Raw genomic sequence first — 20157 nt, forward strand, 5'->3', positions numbered from 1 at the left:
GTGCCACAATAAACATATGTGTGCATGTGTTTTTAACAAAACTACACATTCTGCACATGTATAATTTAAAAAAAGAGTAAGTGAAAAAAAGATTTTAAATTTGTTTAAATAAAAAGTAGCTAAGGATGATAGCCTCCAGATCGATCCATGTTCCTGCAAAAGACATGATCTTGTTTGTTTTTATGGCTGCATAGCATTCCATGGTGTATATGTACCACATTTTACAGAAACCAAATACCACATGTCCTCACTTATAAGAGGGTTTCCAGCTTTGTCATGATATTTGGGCAGGACACAGTTCCAAACCATATCAATTGGGAGATGGGAGCTAAATCATGAGAACCCATGAACAAAAAGGAAGGAATAACAGACACTGGGGGCTATTTGAGAGTGGAGGGTGGGAGAAGCAAGAGGAGCAGAAAAAAATAACTATTGGGTACTAGGCTTAAATACCTGGATGACAAAATAATCTGTACAACAAACCCCCACGAAACAAGTTTGCCTATATGACAAACCTTCACATGTACCCCCAAACCTAAAATAAAAGTTAAATAAATAAAACTACTTCTTTTATTATTATTTTTTTTTTTTTGAGATGGAGTCTCACTCTGTTACCCAGGCTGGAGTGCAGTGGTGCAATCTCAGCTCACTCTAACCTTTGCTTTCCCAGTTTAAGTGATTCTCCTGCCTCAGCCTCCCAAGTAGCTGGGACCACTGGTGTGTGCCACCACACCTGGCTAATTTTTGAATTTTTACTAGAGACAGGGTTTCACCATGTTGGCCAGGCTGGTCTCAAACTCCCGACCTCAAATGATCTACCCACCTCGGCTTCCCAAAGTGCTGGGATTATAAGCATGAGCCACTGCACCCTGCCTAAAACTACTTATTTTGTGTGAGTTTTACATTAAAGGTATTTGGATAGTGAGTGTCAATAGCAAATGGCTCTGCAGAATGTTTAATCCCCTACCTTATACTACTGATTTTGGGTAAATCCAGTTTTAATGCATTGGGCTTCTTCAAAGGGTTGCCCATCACTAATTTGAACAAAGTCACAGGTATCCCATGCTATGCACCTCCTTTTCCCACCTTCCTCAGTCCATGAGTAGAAGGGGAGACAAACACGCCAAAATAGCACATGATACAAAACCATTAAGTAACCTAAGTACTTCCAAGATTCAAGGAAAACTTTTTCTGACCCTAGATTTCTATGTCCAGATGAACCAGCAAGCCAATGTGAGAGCAAAACAAAATTTTAGAAATGCCAAGAATTGTTTTTAAAAGTGTATCTCCTGATCATCAGAGAAATGCAAATCTAAACTACAATGACATATTATCTCACCCCAGCTAATGGCTTATAGCCGAAAGACAGATAATAACAAATGCTGGTGAGGACATGGAGAAAGGGAAACCCTTGTACATTGTTGGTGGAAGTGTAAATTAGTACAACTGCTATGGAGAACAGTTTGGAGGTTCCTCAAAAAAACTAAAAATAAAGCTATCATACAATCCAGCAATCCCACTGCTGGATATATACTCAAAAGAAAGGAAATCAATATATCAAAGAAATATTTGCACTCCCATGTTTGTTTCAGCACTATTCACAATGGCCAAAATTTTGAAGCAGCCTAACTGTCCAGCAACAGATGAATGGATAAAGAAAATGTGGTACATATACACAATGGAGTATTATTCAGCCATAACAATGAATGTGGTTTTGTCATTTGCAACAACATTGATGGAAGTAGAGGTCATTATGGTAACTGAAATAAGCCAGGCACCAAAAGACACACATAGCATATTCTCACTTATTTATGGGGTGGAAAAATCAGAACAATTGAACCCATGGACATAGAGTAGAAAAATGATTACCAGAGGCAGGAAGGGTTGTTGGGCAGGGGAGAGGGAGATAGGGATTATTAATTTAATGGGTACGAAAAATAAAATGAATGAAAGGCCTAGTATTTGATAGCACAACAGGGTGACTAGAGTCAATAATAATTTAATTGTACATTTTAAAATAACTAAAAGAGTATAATTGGATTATTTGTAACACAAAGGATAAGTGCTTGAATGAACACATATCCCATCTTCCATGATGTGATTATTATGCAATGCATACCTGTATCTAAACATCTCATGTACCCCATAAATGTATATACCTACTATATGCCCAAAAAAACTTTTTAAATTAAAAAATTAAAAAGTATTAATATCTCCCAAGCATTGGGTGACCATATGATTTATCATCCAAGCCAAGATCTTTTGAGAGTCAAAATAAATCTATTCACATTCTATCAGGACAAGAGGTATAAACCAAGACATTCTCATGCATTCTCTGAAAAAGATTACTTGAGGATATACCACAGAAGAATGAAAAGCAGCCCACAACAGAGGAATGGAATCCAAAAAACAGAGGCACTAATCCAAGAGTAAAATAAATAGAAATCTCAAGATGACAGAAGGGAAACAGGCCTAGAAAGAAATAAATCAGTACAAATTAGAATATCTAATAATAATACAACTAAAAAGCTGGAATATCATAGTACTATGGTGAAATAACATATTCATTGTCTTCCTATAAAGAAAATAAAACAAATAAAAACATAAGCTAAAACAGAAATCTCTATAAGAAAGTTATACCCTACACTGACATGGCAGAATTCTGAAAAACTGTCAGAACAACAGGTAATCTATTTGACCTCAAAGCTCAGGACACTCCTTGTCAAGTGACCCAGGTTTGGTGATAGAGTACGACATTTATTTCTTATTGTGCTACTACATTTTGTTACAAATAACAAAAACAACCAGATTTTTTTTTAACACTTTCATTAATTTTCATTCACTGTGGTCTTGATTATGTTCAAGTTATTTCCTAAGTATGCACCAATTAGCACGTATCTTATGCTATCTCACACTGTTCTCTGCAATATCTATCCAACAGATGTTTGTCACACACAAAACTGTAAGTTTTTTGGAGTGTCCAGTCTGCATCACATGGATTTTTTTGCACATGCTGCCTCACTAGGCATGTAGTAGGTGCTCCCTAAACACTTCATATCATCTGAAAAGAGTAAGGCAGAGTAATCAATACAGGTCAAGATCTGGGGCAAATATCTTTTTTTTTTTTTTTTGAGATGGATTCTTACTCTGTTGCCAGGCTGGAGTGCAGTGGCATGATCCTGGCTCACTGCAACCTCTGACTCCTGGGTTCAAGCAATTCTCCTGCCTCAGCTTCCCAAGTAGCTGGGACTACAGGTGGGTGCCACCATGCCCAGCTAATTTTTTTTTTTTTTTTTTGTACTTTTCAGTAAAGACGGTTTCACCCTGTTCCGAAACACCCAAGCCCTCTACAACCCACAGAACAGGAGATCTTCGCTAGGCTGAAAAGTCTCAGTGAGCTGCCTGAACAGGACAGAACAGCAACTTTGGCTGGCGCCCAGACTGTCAGCATAGATCTAGGCGGAAGCACTGGCTGACGCAAAAGCCAGAAAGCAGGCGGGACGGAGCCACCTGCCCCCCAGAAAGAAGGGGAACTGAACACAGGGAAACAGCCCATACAGCAGGATGGGTCCCCTCCCCCAACCCTGCACAAAGCCCAGCAGGCTAAAAAGACTCTCACTCCAGAGTTTCACACTCAGAACATCAGTTAGAGAGCGACCGAGAACGATCCAGCTCTTCAGGGGAAGGGAAGCCGCCATTGCAGAAGCCGGCCTAATTTTCCTGAGTAAATAAAAGACAGCAGCTCCACTGAATCTGTGGCAGCCCAGCAGCGCCTCTGCACAGACAAAGGAAAGGCCACCTCCTCAAGCAGCTCCCTGAAATAAAGACTATAAATCCAAGGAGGTGGGAAGAAACCAGCGCAAGAAGAATAAAACCATCAAAAACCAGAATGCCTTTCCCTCACCATGAGATCACAACTCCTCATCAGCATGGGAACAAAGCTGGACAGAGAATGAATTTGACAAATTGACAGAAGCAGGCTTCAGAAGATGCGTAATAACAAACTTCTCTGAGTTAAAGGAACATGTTCTATCCCAATGCAAAGAAACTAAAACCTTGGAAAAAGGTTAGAAGAAATGCTAACTAGAATAACCAGCTTAGAGAAGAACATAAATGACTTGATGGAGCTGAAAAACACAGCACGAGAACTACATGAAGCATACACAAGTTTCAATAGCCGAATAGATCAAGCAGAAGAAAGAATATCAGAGATTGAAGATCAACTCAATGGAATAAAACAAGAAGGAAAGAATAAAGAAAAAAAGAGCGAAAAGAAATGAACAAAGCCATCAAGAAATATAGGATTATGTGAAAAGACCTAATCTACGCTTGATCAGTATACCAGAAGATGACGGGGAGAATGAATCCAAGCTGGAAAACACTCTTCAGGATATTATCCAAGAGAACTTCCCCAACCTATCAAGGCAGGCCAACATTCAAACACAGGAAATACAGAGAACACCACAAAGATATTCCTCTAGAAGAGCAACCCCAAGGCATATAATTGTCAGCTTCACCAGGGTTAAAACAAAGGAAAAAATACTAAGGGTAGCCAGATAGAAATGTTGGGTCACCCACAAAGGGAAGCACATCAGACTCACAGTGGATCTCTCAGCAGAAACCCTACAAGCCAGAAGAGAGTGGGGGCCAATGTTCAACACCCTTAAAGAAACAAACTTTCAACCTAGAATTTCATATCCAGCCAAACTAAGCTTCATAAGCAAAGGAGAAATAAAATCCTTTACGGACAAGCAATTGCTGAGAGATTTTGTCACTACCAGAGCTGCCCTACAAGAGCTCCTGAAGGAAGCACTAAACACAGAAAGAAACAACCAGTACCAGCCACTGCAAAAAAAAAACCAAATGGTAAAGACCAATGAGGCAATGAAGAAATTGCACCAACCAAAGGGCAAAACAACCAACCAGTAATAAAATGGCGGGATCAAATTCACACATAACAATATTAACCTTAAATGTAAATGGACTAAATGCCCCAATCAAAAGACACAGACTGGCAAATTGGATAAAAAGTCAAGAACCATCAGTGTGCTATATTCAGGAGACCCATCTCACGAGCTAAGACATACAGACTCAAAATACAGGCATGGAAGAAGATTTACCAAGCAAATGGAGAGCAAAAAAAGAGCAGGGGTAGCAATCCTAGTCTCTGATAAAACGGACTTTAAACCAACAAAAATCAAAAGAGACAAAGAAGGGTATTACATAATGGTAAAAGGATCAATACAACAAGAAAAGCTAACTATTCTAAATATATATGCACCCAATACAGGAGCACCCAGATACATAAAGCAAGTCCTTAATGACCTACAAAGAGATTCAGACTCCCACACAATAATAGTGGGAGACTTCAACACTCCACTGTCAATATTAGACAGATCAATGAGACAGAAAACCAGTGGAAATCCAGGATTTGAATGCAGATCTGGACCAAGAGAACTTAATAGACATTTACAGAACTCTCAATCCCAAATCCACAGAATATACATTCTTCTCAGCACCACATCTCACTTACTCTAAAATCGACCACATAATTGGAAGTAAATCACTCCTCAGCAACTGCAAAAGAATGGAAATCATAACAAACAGTCTCTCAGACCACAATGCAATCAAATTAGAACTCAAGAGTAAGAAACTAACTCAAAACCACACAACTTCATGGAAACTGAACAATTGGCTCTTGAATGTTGACTGGATAAACAATGAAATGAAGGCAGAAATAAAGATGTTCTTCAAAACCAATAAGAATGAAGACACAACATACCAGAATCTCTGGGACACATTTAAAGCAGTGTCTAGAGGGAAATTCTTAGCAATAAATGCCCACATGAGGAGCAAGGAAAGGTCTAAAATTGACACCCTATCATCAAAATTGAAAGAGTTAGAGAAGCGAGATCAAAACAACTCAAAAGCTAGCAGAAGACAAGAAATAACTAAGATCAGAGCAGAACTGAAAGAGATAGAGATACAAAAAAAAAAACTCTTCAAAAAATCAATAAATCCAGGAGCTGGTTTTTTGAAAGGGTCAACAAAATAGACAGACCACTAGCCAGAATAATAAAAAAGAAAACAGAGAAGAATCAAATAGATGCAATAAAAAATGATAAAGGGGACATCACCACCAATTCCACAGAAATACAAACTACCATCAGAGATTACTACAAACAACTCTATGCACACAAACCAGTAAATCTGGAAGAAATGGATAAATTCCTGGACACTTGCACTCTCCCAAGACTAAACCAGGAAGAAGTTGAAACCCTGAATAGACCAATAACAAGGGCTGAGGTTGAGGCAGCAATTAATAACCTACCAACTGAAAAAAGCCCAGGTCCAGATGGGTTTACAGCCGAATTCTACCAGTTGTACAAAGAGGAGCTGGTACCATTCCTTCCGAAACTATTCCAAACAATATAAAAAGAGGGAATCTTCCCCAACTAATTTTATGAGACCAGCATCATCCTAATACCAAAACCAGGCAGACACACAACAGAAAAAGAAAACTTCAGGCCAATATCTATGACGAACATAGATGCAAAAATCTTCAATAAAATACTGGCAAACAGAATGCAACAGCAAATCAAAAGGCTTATTCATCATGATCAAGTAGGCTTCATCCCAGGGATGCAAGGCTGGTTCAACATACTTGCTTGCTGGTTCAAGCAAGACTATAAATGTAATCCATCACATAAACAGAACCAAAGACAAAAAACCACGATTATCTCAATAGATGCAGAGAAGGCCTTTGACAAAATTCAACAGCCCTTTATGCTAAAAACCCTCAATAAACTAGGTATCGACGGAACGTATCTCAAAATAATAAAAGCTATTTATGACAAACCCACAGCCAATATCATACTGAATGGGCAAAACCTGGAAGCATTCCCTCTGAAATCTGGCACAAGACAAGGATGCCCTCTCTCAGACTCCTATTCAACATAGTATTGGAAGTTCTAGCCAGAGCAATTAGGCAAGAAAAAGAAATAAAGGGTATTCAATTAGGAAAAGAGGAAATGAAATTGTCTCTATTTGCAGATGACATGATTGTATATTTAGAAGATCCCATCGTCTCAGCCCAAAATCTTCTGAAACTGATAAGCAACTTCAGCAAAGTCTCAGGATACAAAATCAATGTGCAGAAATCACAAGCATTTCTATACACCAATAATAGACAGAGAGCCAAATCAAAAGTGAACTCCCATTCACAATTGCTACAAAGAGAATAAAATATCTAGGAATACAACTAACAAAGGATGTAAAGGACCTCTTCAAGGAGAACTACAAACTACTGCTCATTGAAATAAGCGAGGACACAAACAGATGGAAAACATTCCATGCTCATGGTTTGGAAGAATCAACGTCATGAAAATGGCCATACTGCCCAAAGTAATTTATAGATTCAATGCTATCTCCATCAAGTTACCAATGACCTTCTTCACGGAACTGGAAAAAAACACTTCAAACTTCATATGGAACCAAAAGAGAGCCTGCATAGCCAAAACAATCCTAAGCAAAAAGAACAAAGCTGGAGGCATCATGCTGTCTGACTTCAAACTATACTACAAGGCCACAGTGATCAAAACAGCATGGTACTGGTACCAAAACACAGACATAGATGAATGGAACAGAACAGAGGCCTCAGAAGCAACACCACACACCTACAATCATCTGATCTTTGACAAACCTGACAAAAACAAGCAATGGGGAAACGAGTCCCTGTTTAATAAATGGTGTTGGGAAAAACTGACTAGCAATGTGAAGAAAGCAGAAACTGGACCCCCTTCCTGACACCTTACACTAAAATTAACTCCAGATGGATTAAGGACTTAAACATAAGACCTAACACTATAAAAACCGTAGAAGAAAACCTAGGCAAAACCATTCAGGACATAGGCATAGGCAAGGACTTCATGGCTAAAACACCAAAAGCAATGGCAACAAAAACCAAAATAGACAAATGGGATCTAATTAAACTCCAGAGCGCCTGTACAGCAAAGGAAACAATCATCAGAGCTAACCAGCAACCAACAGAATGGGAAAAATTTTTGCAATCTGCTTATCTGACAAAGGACTTATATCCAAAATCTGCAAAGAACTAAAACAGATTTACAAGAAAAAACAAACAAACTCATTCAAAAGTGGGTGAAGGATATGAACAGACACTTTACAAAAGAAGACATCTATGAGGCCAACAAACATGAAAAAATGCTCATCATCACTGGTCATTAGAGAAATGCAAATCAAAACCACAGTGAAATACCATCTCAATCCAGTTAGAATGGCGATCATTAAAAAATCTGGAGACAACAGATGCTGGAGAGGATGTAGAGAAACAGGAACACTTTTACATTGTTGGTGGGAGTGCAAATTAGTGCAACCATTGTGGAAGACAGTGTGGCGATTCCTCAAGAACCTAGAAATAGAAATACCATTTGATCCAGCAATCCCATTACTAGGTATATACCCAAAGAATTATAACTTGTTCTATTATAAAGACACATGCACACATATGTTCATCGTGGCACTGTTTACAACAGCAAAGACCTGGAACCAACCCAAATGTCCATCAACAATAGACTGGATCAAGAAAATGTGGTACATATACACCATGGAATACTACGCAGCCATAAAAAACGATGAGTTTGTGTCCTTCATAGGATGAATGGATGAATCTGGAAACCATCATTCTCAGCCAACTGACACAAGAACAGAAAACCAAATACCACATTATCACTCATAGTCGGGTGTTGAACAATTAGAACACGTGGACACAGGGAGGGGAGCATCACATACTGTGGTCAAGTTTAGGGGGCTAGGGGAAGGACAGCATGGGGTGGTGAGGGTAGGGAGGGATAATGAAGGGAGAAATACCAGATATAGGTGATGGGGAGATGAAGGCAGCAAACCACTTTGCCATATATGTACCTATGCAACAATCCTGCATGATCTGCACATGTACCCCAGAACCTAAAGTACAATAACAAAATAAAATAAAAAATAAAAATAAAGTGCCAACATCATCTAAAAAATAAATAAATAAGGCTACAGGTACAAAAGAAAAAAAAAGCATTTTTCATTTTTTAAAATCATAGTTCTAGACTCCCTCCTAATAATGCACCCACTTAAAACACACACACACATTTAAAACGTATTTAAAACTGGGACTTAATCCCACTGTGAGCTCTGGGAGACCATGAAGGAAACATGTCTCAAAGTTAGCCAATCCCAGTGGTCAAAAAGGCTGGATATTTATCCATCAACTCCCACCAGTCATTGGTAGGTGGCTGCTCCCTGCTCCCTTGCAGGCATTAATTCCTTGACTCTTCCAGTGTGTGCTTTGTGTAATCAAAGTAAGCTACAGTGGCCAGGGAAAGCTGTTGGGCAAACAGTCCCTGGTGCTGGTGGCTGGAAATCAGGTCAGCATGCAGAGCAAAGGAATACCAAGAGAATATAGGTAGAGTACCAATAGATCTCCAAATTAGAATTAACATTCTTTTTTTTTAAGATGAAGTCTCTCTCTTGTCGCCCAGGCTGAAGTGCAGTGGCACCATCTTGGTTCACTTAACCTCTGCCTCCTGGATTCAAGAGACTCTCCTGACCCAGCCTCCCAAGAAGCTGGGATTAAAGGTATGTGCCACCACGTCCAGTTAATTTTTGTATTTTTTTTTTCAATAGAGACAGAGGTTTCACCATGTTGGCCAGGCTGGTCTCAAACTCCTGACCTCAAGTGATCTGCCCACCTTGCCCTCCCAAAGTGCTGAGATTACAAAAATTAACATTCTTATGTTAAAATAGCCTATTATGCTAGGCCCTTTATGGGCATCATCTCTAAGATTCACAACAATCCTGCAAGTCTGGTATTATCATTTTATAGCCAGCAAAACTAAGGCTTAGAGACTTGTTCAAGGTTGCTGTTGCTTAGGGACCTTCTCATGACAGAAAAAAAGCTTTAGAGTTTTGAGAAATCTTTCAAACAAAAGTTTGCTTTCAAGCATGAATAACACTGAAAGCAACACAGTGAGATAAGCAACTCTTTCACCTCTAAGGATACCTTCCTCTTCCACCACCACTCTGGAAAACAAGTTTCTCTGTGTCACCAGCTTAATTGTCTCAAAACCCTTATTGTAGACAAGTTCCCCCACTATGTGTAATCACATTCAGCTATGTCAGCTTGAGCTATTTTTCTAGTCTTGAAAAAAAAATGTTTAAGTCAGTAATTGTTCTTCATCTCCCACTGAGAACAGATTTTTAAAAGAAAAAGTTTGTTTCTTATGCAGCAGTGTAATCTTTAACCTGCTTCTAACCATCTGAATGAGAAACTGCCTACCTCACCATAGATGTCAAAAAGGCTTTTGGGAGGATGAATCAGGCATGTGGGATCTGAGAGCCTGTGAGAGGCAGCTGCAATGTCCCAGGGTGCAGCCCCCAGGCCAGCAACAGCAGGCCAGACACTTCTCCATCCCCAAGACACTTGTTCCTTACCCAGGCACTTTTAAGTATTTAAGCTAGTATTTATTCTGTTCGATTCAATAAGCATGTACTGACTAACCACCAGATACAAGAGAGCAAGGAGGCAAAAAGGAAGGGAATACAGAAGAGATGGGAGATCCTCGCCTAAGCATCACTTACAGCTGAATCTATTTGTAGAGTGTTGGTTCAGTCATTAATTGGCTGAGTATCTAACTGCTGAATGAACGTGTTTGTATCTACTCCCCTTTCTTCTTCAGGAAGAGGCTAAATGATCAGCCCCTCAGGACTGAAAACTGCCCTGCTGCCAACTGATGGGTCATCGTACAATCCCTACATGATTCACTTACAGGCTACTTCTCATCTTCTCTCCTTCGGAACAATTCCTGGTAGAACATTGTTTTATTTCATCCTATTTATTTTCACTTCTTTCCCAGAGCAATGCTCCCTCTAGTGTCTACGTAGGGCTGTCAGGTTCCATTCTTGGTACATAGGGTAAAGGCAAAAAGGGAACTCAAGCCGGCAACTCGAAGGGTATAGATCACCACGAAGTAATTAGTGGATTGTACCAATGTGATAATTCTGGGAAATAGGCTGCAGAAATTCTACAGATAGCTCCAATCCATGTGATGTGCCCATTTTACACCAGGCACAAATACAGAAGAGGAGAGGAAAAATGGAACATCAAGGTCTAGCCTATGACTCTGGCATAGATGAGTCTTTGACACAATGGGCTCTGCTTCCCAACCAGCCCCTGCAACTCAGCATTTTCCAATGTTTTAGAAGCTACACACTTTACTCACTTCCCTCAAAAAATCTCCCTTGATTAGCTGTGAGCTGTAATCATGGATGCACAATCTGAGAGAAGCTACTCTTCATCTTTCTGGATTCCTTAATTCTCCATGCAATAATGGCCCTGAAATAATGTTAAACTTATTCATAGCCTGTTAGTGTAATCTTTGAATCTAAATACTCTGTCTATCTAACTAATATGATTCTATTACAAATTCTGAGTATGAATTTCAAGAATCCAGGTCCCCAGTCTCTCACTTCTAGATCCTTTCCAATGTCGACTTTAGCACTACACAAAAGATAGACATGGCAAAGACTCGTCTGGCTGAGGACATGAACTATGGGAGGTGGCTGAAATGAGCATCTTGATGAGAACTGGGTTCTAGCCAAGGCCTTGCCATCAGCTCACTGGGAAACTTTGAGCAAGTGCTTCCTTCTTCTCCTTCAACATTTCCATCTGAAACTTAAGGGAAGGCCCCTTCCAGACATAAAAATAACAACTAAACTAAAAGTATCTTGAGGGCTTGCTACAAATGGGCCAGGCACTTCTTTTAAGCACTCTGCCCTGTACAGTCTTGATTCTTACGACAGCCCAAAGTGAGAGATACTATATCATCACCCCACTTTTTCAGATGAAGAAACAGCAGAGAGGGTAACAACTTGCCCAATCTCACATAGCTATTAAGAAAGAGAAGCAAGACTTGAACCCAGGCACCCAGCTGCAGGATCCATGATCTTATTTAGTATGTGACTTGTTTCATGTTCCCAGTCTATCCGTTCTCAACAAATCTGGAAGAGGGTTGCATTCAGGATGAAATCTCTACACAAATATGAAGTCACACAAGTTGTACCATTACCCATACTAAATAATCCCACACCTAATAGGATACTTGATAATCCTACATAGCTTTATTTTCAGGTTTTCCCCTAAACAAGATTTTTTTCTCTTTCCAATGTGTGCCAACTAACAGTCCCCTACTTAGCCAAGGGCACAGTTTTACTGACCAATAGCCCTGCTGGCCCCACTCTGCTGCAGGTCCCTCTCATCTGAACCAGTAGGGATGGCTTCCTCTGCTTCCCCACATGCACTCAAGAGCAGAAAGCAATTTGTGCAATCCTGAGGTTCTTAGATTCCATTATTTTTTCAAAATTTACTATAGCACATTTATTACTATACTATAAAGAACATCATTTCCATAAATAATTAAACCCAAACTATGCTGATCAAAATAAATGAGCAAAATGTTCCTGGTTGTGATGTAACCAGACTTGATTTACTCACTAACTCAAATAAGAAGGTGACTCACAAGAGGTCCCCATTGACACTGGTTAGTAAGATACAGCTTGTCCAGCATTAACTAGCTTGTTATTTATTGTCTGCAGCCACTGCAGTGGGTAGACAGGGTGGCTATAGCATGACTCCAGAAGGAAAGACTCTATTCCTAAGTCTCTCTGACTAGCCTCATATAATACACATCCTAGAACCTCAGTCTACCCTACCTATAAAATGGGCACCTCACCAGAATGAAAGCACACAAATCCCCTTCGAAGGAAAATGCTCTATTAACCAGAGAAGAAAGGAGAAAAATAGGTGTGAAGAGGGGATGGCTCTTCCAAGAGAAAAAAAAGTGGGGTCCAAAGTAGGCTGCCATGTTTCTCTCTGAGCCTCATATCCTCATCTCTATCCTGAGTGATTTGATGAAGACAATTTCCAAGTGCACTTCCAGCTTTGACATTCTGTGAATCTAAAACTCCTGTAGAATGTCCCAAAGGGATCCTCTCTTCTGCGAGCTCAAAGCCTGAAACAATCACTTGACAATTAACCACATATCACCCCATGGCATCTGTCTTGTTGTCATGTGTTATTTAACTTTACAGAAGAGCAGTCTCACATCCAAAGCATATCGGCAGGACCATGAGGCAAATGCTGTCTTATCCTTCTTTGTCTCCCCTCTATTACACTTCTACCAACCCCACAGTTTCTAGGACAATCCCACATACACAGGAAACACTCAGAAAATTGGTGAACATTTTATGGGAGTGTCCATCTGATCTCTGAAGTGCATGAGAAGCCAGGACTGTTAACTAGTCCTTATTTCTATCCTCTTACTAACCAGGGCAGAGATCCCTCTGAATCTTATGTTAACATTCATATATTAAATAATATACCAGTTGTATAAACTCAGTGTTATTAAGAGACAGTGTTAACCAGTTAGTCATCTTGGGGCAAAATGGTCTTCTTTCCTCTCCCCTTATCCTGCAGCTAAGGCACCATCCAACTCCCCAGGTGAGTTCAGTATTAGTGAGATATGTACTCCCTACGGCACATGCTACCAGGCATGGATGAGAAGAACAGAACTCACGCTTGATGGTAATGGGAGGGAGGGGGTGATGTTTTAATTATTTTATCTCTTACCCTCAAAACGCCCACTAAATAATATAAGACTAAAGTAAGTACTAAGCTAAATAAAATCAAATGTGTAGTGCAATCTATAAATTCTATAAACAAGTAAGGTAAAAAAGAAATACATGCTTCTAAGGAAAGTTTCATAGAGCCACTGAGGCTGAAAGTTGAATTGAGCTATGAATAACAGGTGCCCTTTCATCAAGAAAGAAGGGTTACCCCAAGTGGAAGAGACCTCAAGATGCTTGGGACAATGAACTCCATTCTGACTGATTTTACAGTCAGGGATGCAGGGTGGGATGTATCAGAGAAGGGCCTTCTCCAGAATGCAGGAGTCCATCAGGGAAGAGTCAAATCCAAAGTTTGAGAAGTAGACTCAGGACATACATAGCCTTGAATGCCAGGCTAATGGACTCTGGATTTGAATTCAAGAAACCAAAGTTCCTCAAGCTAGAATGTAGATGCACTGGAAGAAACACTCCTAGTTATAGTAGCAGTCAAGTTCTGAAATCATTGCTATCCCAGGCAACAACAATTTCTAATTCCTTTATAGCTTCTGCTTGATGAGACTTGAGACTGTCTCATTTACTTCATCAAACAGTATCAAGTGCCAACCACATGTAAGACAAAGCTCCCTCATCTCCACTGACTACCAGCAAAGTCAGAGCCCTATCCAGAGCCTTTCCTCAGTTACCCACAACACGGGGAGAATAAACTTGGTTAGCCAAATTCGATCTATTCCACAGAGCCAGTTCTGCTTACCAGAACTGCCTAGTGACCCACTAGGCACTCACATTCCATATTTCCCACTTCCTCCTCCACAAGGCCTCTTTTCTCCCCCAAGCTTATTGTAGAGTCATCCTTTGACATTTTTCCTCTATAAGAGAAGCATCTCAAGCCAGCCAAGAGGCCAGAAGAAAGCAGAAAGTGGGAAATCAACAGGTAGGTCAAGCCACAAGCCTCAAGTGACTTAGCCAATCTGTACCTAGCCTTGGATAAACCACTGGTCTCCAGCCAAATCTTCCTATCACTGAGTGTCTGCTTTGTCGCACCTCTCTGCTCCTTATGAGATGCTTCAGGGCCCACAGATCATCCAGTTCCAGGATTCCTCCACTGACAATAGATTTACACAGCCCAAGGAAAAAGCAATTTTCTCTTGTCCACTGAGCCTTCCTGCCACTGGAGCCACCAACTCCCCTTCCCTTAAATCCAACACCACTGGAGAAGTCACTTCCCGGCATTCTTTCTTTGCCAGCTACAAAGCAAGTTCCAGTCACTGCATTTCTGTTATCACTAAATCAGCCCTCCCAATTAAGGAGTCTGCAACTTCCGCTCACCTTGAAAATCACTGCAGGATCTGAGAAGGAAATCACACCCTGTAATCCAGTCATCAGAGAAATCACAGAGCAGACAAACCGCCTGTGCCCAGCTCCTCCTCTCCCCACTGCCCCTCAGACCAACGATGACCAGGAGCAATTAGTGCCATTATGTCCCCATGCATTTCCCAGCTACATCTTAACTGAGATTGTTTCCCCTTATAATACTAATTAAAAACAGATTTTTTTGGCAAACCCCTGAAGAATGGCTCCTGTGGCAGCCTTCTTTATTAAGCCTCTGAGAAGGCAGAATGCATTAAGATATTGTGACACAGGAACTGTGAGCAGGGATGATGAAGACAAGGCAATCCAGCCAAAAGCTATTTGAAAAATCTGTTTGGGAGCCACAATTAGATGCTCCAGTGAGTGAAATACAATTAATCTGATCAAATCTGTCACTATTTTGCACATTAGGAGTAAATATTTTAGAACACAGTCCAGCTAAATTAGTTAAGGGTAGGAAATCCTGCCTGGGAGAATCTGTGTGTTACACCTACTAGTGTGCTCAGGGCAGGGTGATCTGGGAGGACCTAGAAATATCAGAACCTCCCCATTTCTCTTCACCAAAATGCAGTGTTGGGCACATTAACCAAAAACCACCTGGCAAGTATTCCAAGCAGACACACTGCAGGGGCAGCAGCCGGCAAATCACTGCCACTGCAAGTGAGCTGCTGGAAGGAAATCAGGACCAATGTTAGTGCAGATGCAGTGTTTTCACCTCAGCACCAGGAATGGGGGGCCCATGAAGGGTTAACCAAGGAGGAGGGAGTGTGGAGAAGTAGACTGTGCCTTCACAACTTTCCACTCTCCACAGCCATTTGCCAACTCAATGAGCAAGCAGGGAGGCTTCTTCTTTCATTCAAAGTAAAAGGACAGAATAATGTGTTTTTCTGTTTCCCTGTAAGCCACAGAGACTGGGCTCCCTCTGGGTGTTTGTGAAACACTCTCTAACCCATTAGTCACCAGGATCCCAGCTGGAGACAACTGGAGAGAAAAAATGGCAAATGGCTCCTGCAGAGTAAAGGTTTCAGGGCCAAGTCCACTTACTTTCCACCCAGAGTACCTGGCAGGCAACATGGCCAGAGGTAATGCCCAGACCCCATGCCCTCCTGATCCCTTTGCCCAAAGCCAGCTGCACTCCTTTGCCTTTGCCCCCAAAGCCATCTCTTTCAGTACTTGGACCAAGGCAAATACCCAGTCCAAGCTCTGGACAAGGGTCTCCTCCTGCACCCTCAACCCCCTTGGGCACATACTGGACCAATGAGGTGGGCTGAAGGCCCTTCTCCTACAAGTCCCACCCTGCATCCCTGACCATAAAATCAGTCAGAATGGAGTTCCGTTTTCAATTACATAGGGCAACTGAAAACGCTCCCCAAAGGGGACTCATATCAAGTAATCATGTTTGTCAGAGGCACTTGGAAGAAGAGCAAGGAAACCCTCATTGTGTTAAAAGTTAAACTGGTGGCTTCCTGAAGAAGGACATGTCTAATACTCTAGAAGCCAGAAGAAAAGATAAAATTCTCTTTCCATGTCAAAAGAGCCTGGAGCTAGGCCCCACGTTCTCTGTTTTATCAACATCTCCCTCCACTTTGAAACCAATGATGAAGGAACTCTCCCAAAGCATTCTCATCCCCATCACTTTTCACCCTAGCTTTTTTTTAACAACACCTTCTTTTCCTGCCATCAGGAAACAGGGACAGGAGAAAAACCAACTGGGTAAATGTTGCTGAAATTGGTTTCCCAGTGACTCTCAGGGAGATCTTCCTTAAAGTCTCAAAGACAGGGCCATGTGAGTATGTTTCTCCATCTTCTTTAAAGAGACTCACAGACCTGATAATCAAGGATGTCTCTCTGGTACTGCCTACAAAATGTGATCAAAAGAGGCAGGTCCAGCCCAGGAGGCTAAAGAGGCAGTTCTTCCCTAGATTGGAGAGAGAGGACAATGTGTGGCCCTACATCCACCTGTGGATGGGCAGTAAGGCTGGCCAAGAGCACAACCAATAAGTCCCTGGGGGCTGTTAATAGATTGCTGCAATCTCATTGCTGTAGCACTAAGAACTCCAAGCCCAACTGGTCCAGTACCCAAGCCCCTTGGCCATCGTTTGACTGAAGAGTCATCTCCCCAGGGAGCACAGGCCAGACTTGCCCCTCACCTCTTCTGCTACACAACTGCTTTGAAGATGAGCAAAGAAGGCCATACACAGTTAACTGCTATTTGCAGGAAGCATTTTCTCTAAAGTCCCATCTTCAGAGGCTTTGTAAATACGCAAAAATAATCCTTAAAATAAAAGCAGAGACACAGAACAACTCTTCAGGGAGGGTGAATTTATATTGCCCTAATGTGGCAGAAGTAAAGCCACAGATGTGAGGACATCACATCCTCCTCTTCCTAGGACATATTTACTTCCATGCATCCTATCCATCTTCCTCACCAAGTAAGAACCCCAACACACACACACACACACACACACACACACTTACTGATTATCAAACTACAATGAAGTTGGGATTCATAACCCCTGCTGTCAGAGAATCTCCCCGCCAGCACACACTTCCAAGTTCTCTTGGAAGGGACTTGGAGGTCTTCAATCACCCAGCCTTCCAAAGGCGCACGTTGTCCACCCTTCTCGTCAGAGCTGTCAGCCCGAGGCTGCGGGGGTCTTCATCCAAGGCGGATGAAGCCCACCACCGCGCCGCTCCGGAGCTGAACTCTACTGGTCCTTTGAGCCCAGCATGGGTTACCCAGGCAGGGCTGCCTGCACTGTGCATCATTAAAAAACAAGAAATCTGCACTTTGGTATTGCTTATGTGTTGCCTTCTGCAGACCCCTCGCTTCCCTCTTATTCGATACCCAATCCTGGACACCCCAGGCTCTGTTAAAATAAGGCAAAAATTTCCCAGAGAAATATTTTCAAACACCAGTCATGAAGAGAAATACAACACGGCAGGTTGCGGGGTGAGTTCCTATCAAATCAATTCCCTAAGGCTGCGTGTACAGACACCCGTCATCCTCCGTCTGGAGCTTGCACTCTACTCAACGCCAGGTTCTGATCTAAACCGTAGAGCCAGAGAAGAGGAAAGAATTTTGCAAATCTGGCTGAAGTAGGGACCGCGGGAGGGAGGGAAATGCGGAAGATGGAGGGAACCTGTCCCCTGCCTTTTCTTTGCTTGGCTGCACAGCGCTGGGTGCCGGCAAGGTGTGTGGTGCGGGGAGCCCCTCCGAGCACGCGCTGCGGACCGCCGCAGCTGCCGGGCAGGCGCCGTGCTCAGTCGGGCGCCCAGTCCGGAACGCCCAAATCGGTCAGAGCGGGCTCAACGGCGCCACCTCTCGGTACATCCGTGTCCAGGAGAACCCGGTGGCGGGGAAAAGCGGGTGGAGAGGTGTGCGGGAAGCTCAGGGACCCAACTCCACTCAGGGAGCCGTTTGTGGCGCAGGACGCAGTGGCGGAGGCGAGAGTTTTCTGCTCAGCGACTTCCGTGTGCCTGTGCGTGCGTGAGGGCGAGCGCTGTGGCATGGGCGTTGGATGGGTGTGGAATTTCGCTTCACGCTTTAAACTTTTTTTTTTATGGCCTCCGCTATAGCTTTCCAGGGCCGCTCTCTGGGCTTTGAAGGAGGAACCGGGATTACCTGAAGGCCAAGCCTTGGGGCCGACTTGGCCGAGCCTCCCTCCTGGGCTGGCGGACGGCGCGCCCGGAGCGGAGAGCAGAGACGCCGAGGCGAGCAGGAGGTCGGGAGTCCGCGTGGCCTCCCGGGTTCCCTTTCGCGTGACGGGAGCCGGGATGCGGGGAAGTGGGGAGGCCGACCAGTCGCAGGAATCGGTCTGTTCAGCGGCTCCCGCCCCAAGTGAGCTCTTGTCCTCATCCAAGAATTCAAGCACCCCGCAAACAGGAAAACTGACCCTCCAAGCCAAGTATGGGAGAAAAAGTGGGCACAGATCCCTCCTCCACTCATCTTTAGGAAGCCCCTTCCTCCTCTCTCTTCCCGGCGGCCCGAAGCCTAGGGTCTCCAGTAAACAAACGCATACAGCATCTAACAACAAACTCCGTTAACCTGTTGGGGGCGTGGGCGGAACCGGACAAACCTGTTCTCTCAAAAAGTCGAGGAGTCCCCCGCCTGGACCCCCGAGCAACTATCTGCTCCTCGCTCCTGCCCCCCCATTCCCCTTCGGTGTCAGGAAATAGGCAGACCCGCCGCCGGGTGGGTACTCACGCTGCTGTTGTGTCCCGACCAGTGCACCATGGCTTGGTTGTGGGCCGAGTCCCCGGTCAGCGCGAAGGAGGTGCTGGGCAGCCGGAGCTCTTCAGCCGCCAAGCCTCCAGCCCGCGGCGCCTTCACCTCCTCCCGGGAACCCTTGGCCAGAGGAGGGCTTCCTCTGGAACCATCGGCTAGAGCAGTAGCCCGGGTGTCCCCGCGCTCCGGGGCGCTGGGGGGCTGAGCCCGGCGACTCCTCCTCGCGCCGCCAAGCTTGCCAGGAGCTGGGATGCCCCGTCCCCGCCGCTCGTCTGCCGGCGACGTCCCTCCGGCTTCCACCTGCATCTCACCGCCGCTGCCGCCGCCCTGCTGGGGTAGCAGCTCTGGTCCTGCCCGGCGCCCCAGCACGGCGGCTCTCCGCGCCGTCGCCAGCTCCTCCGGCCACTGGCTGGCCACTGCCCGCGGCGAGAGTGGAGACAACGCCGGTGGCCGCGAAGCCGGGGCCGCCGGGCGCCCTGGACCGCCTGTCGCGTCCCAAGTGATCTCGGCACCGGCCAGAACCCACGTCGACAGGAGTAGGAGCCCCGTCCTGACAAGCGGCGCCCCCGGCCAGCCTGCGGGGCGCTCCGTACGCGCCGCCTCCATCCCGCTGCGGCTACCGCGGCTCGGACTGCCGAGTGTGTGGCGCCCGCCGAGGTGCGGGTCCGGCGCGGGGGGTGTGCGCGCGCCGGCGAGCGAGCGAGCGAGCGAGTGTGTGTAGGGGGAGTGGGGAGGGGGCGGCCGGGAAGGAGGTGGCTCCGGCTGGCGCGCCTCGCCGGTTCTCTCCACTCTTTCCTCCTCTCTCGCGTTCGCCCGCTCTCTCGTCCAGAGGGGGATTCCAAACCCGAGGAAAATTAGTAATTGCCCTT

The 20157-nt window shown here is 44.0% G+C and overlaps 1 protein-coding gene across 1 annotated transcript in view; it reads right to left on the reverse strand.

The window, feature by feature from the left end:
* SORCS3 (sortilin related VPS10 domain containing receptor 3) overlaps window positions 1–19932 on the reverse strand; it is a 612970-nt gene extending 593038 nt beyond the window's left edge. Inside the window, exon 1 of the mRNA XM_012450168.3 lies at window positions 19268–19932. Coding sequence (XP_012305591.2) covers window positions 19268–19894 — 627 coding nt within the window. The 5' untranslated portion in view covers window positions 19895–19932. The remainder of the gene's footprint in view (window positions 1–19267) is intronic.
* Window positions 19933–20157: the final 225 nt, after the last annotated feature.

This window comes from Aotus nancymaae, unplaced genomic scaffold (assembly GCF_030222135.1).
Source record: "Aotus nancymaae isolate 86718 unplaced genomic scaffold, 86718_ANA_hifiasm-v0.15.2.pri h1tg000010l, whole genome shotgun sequence".
NCBI lineage: Eukaryota > Metazoa > Chordata > Mammalia > Primates > Aotidae > Aotus > Aotus nancymaae.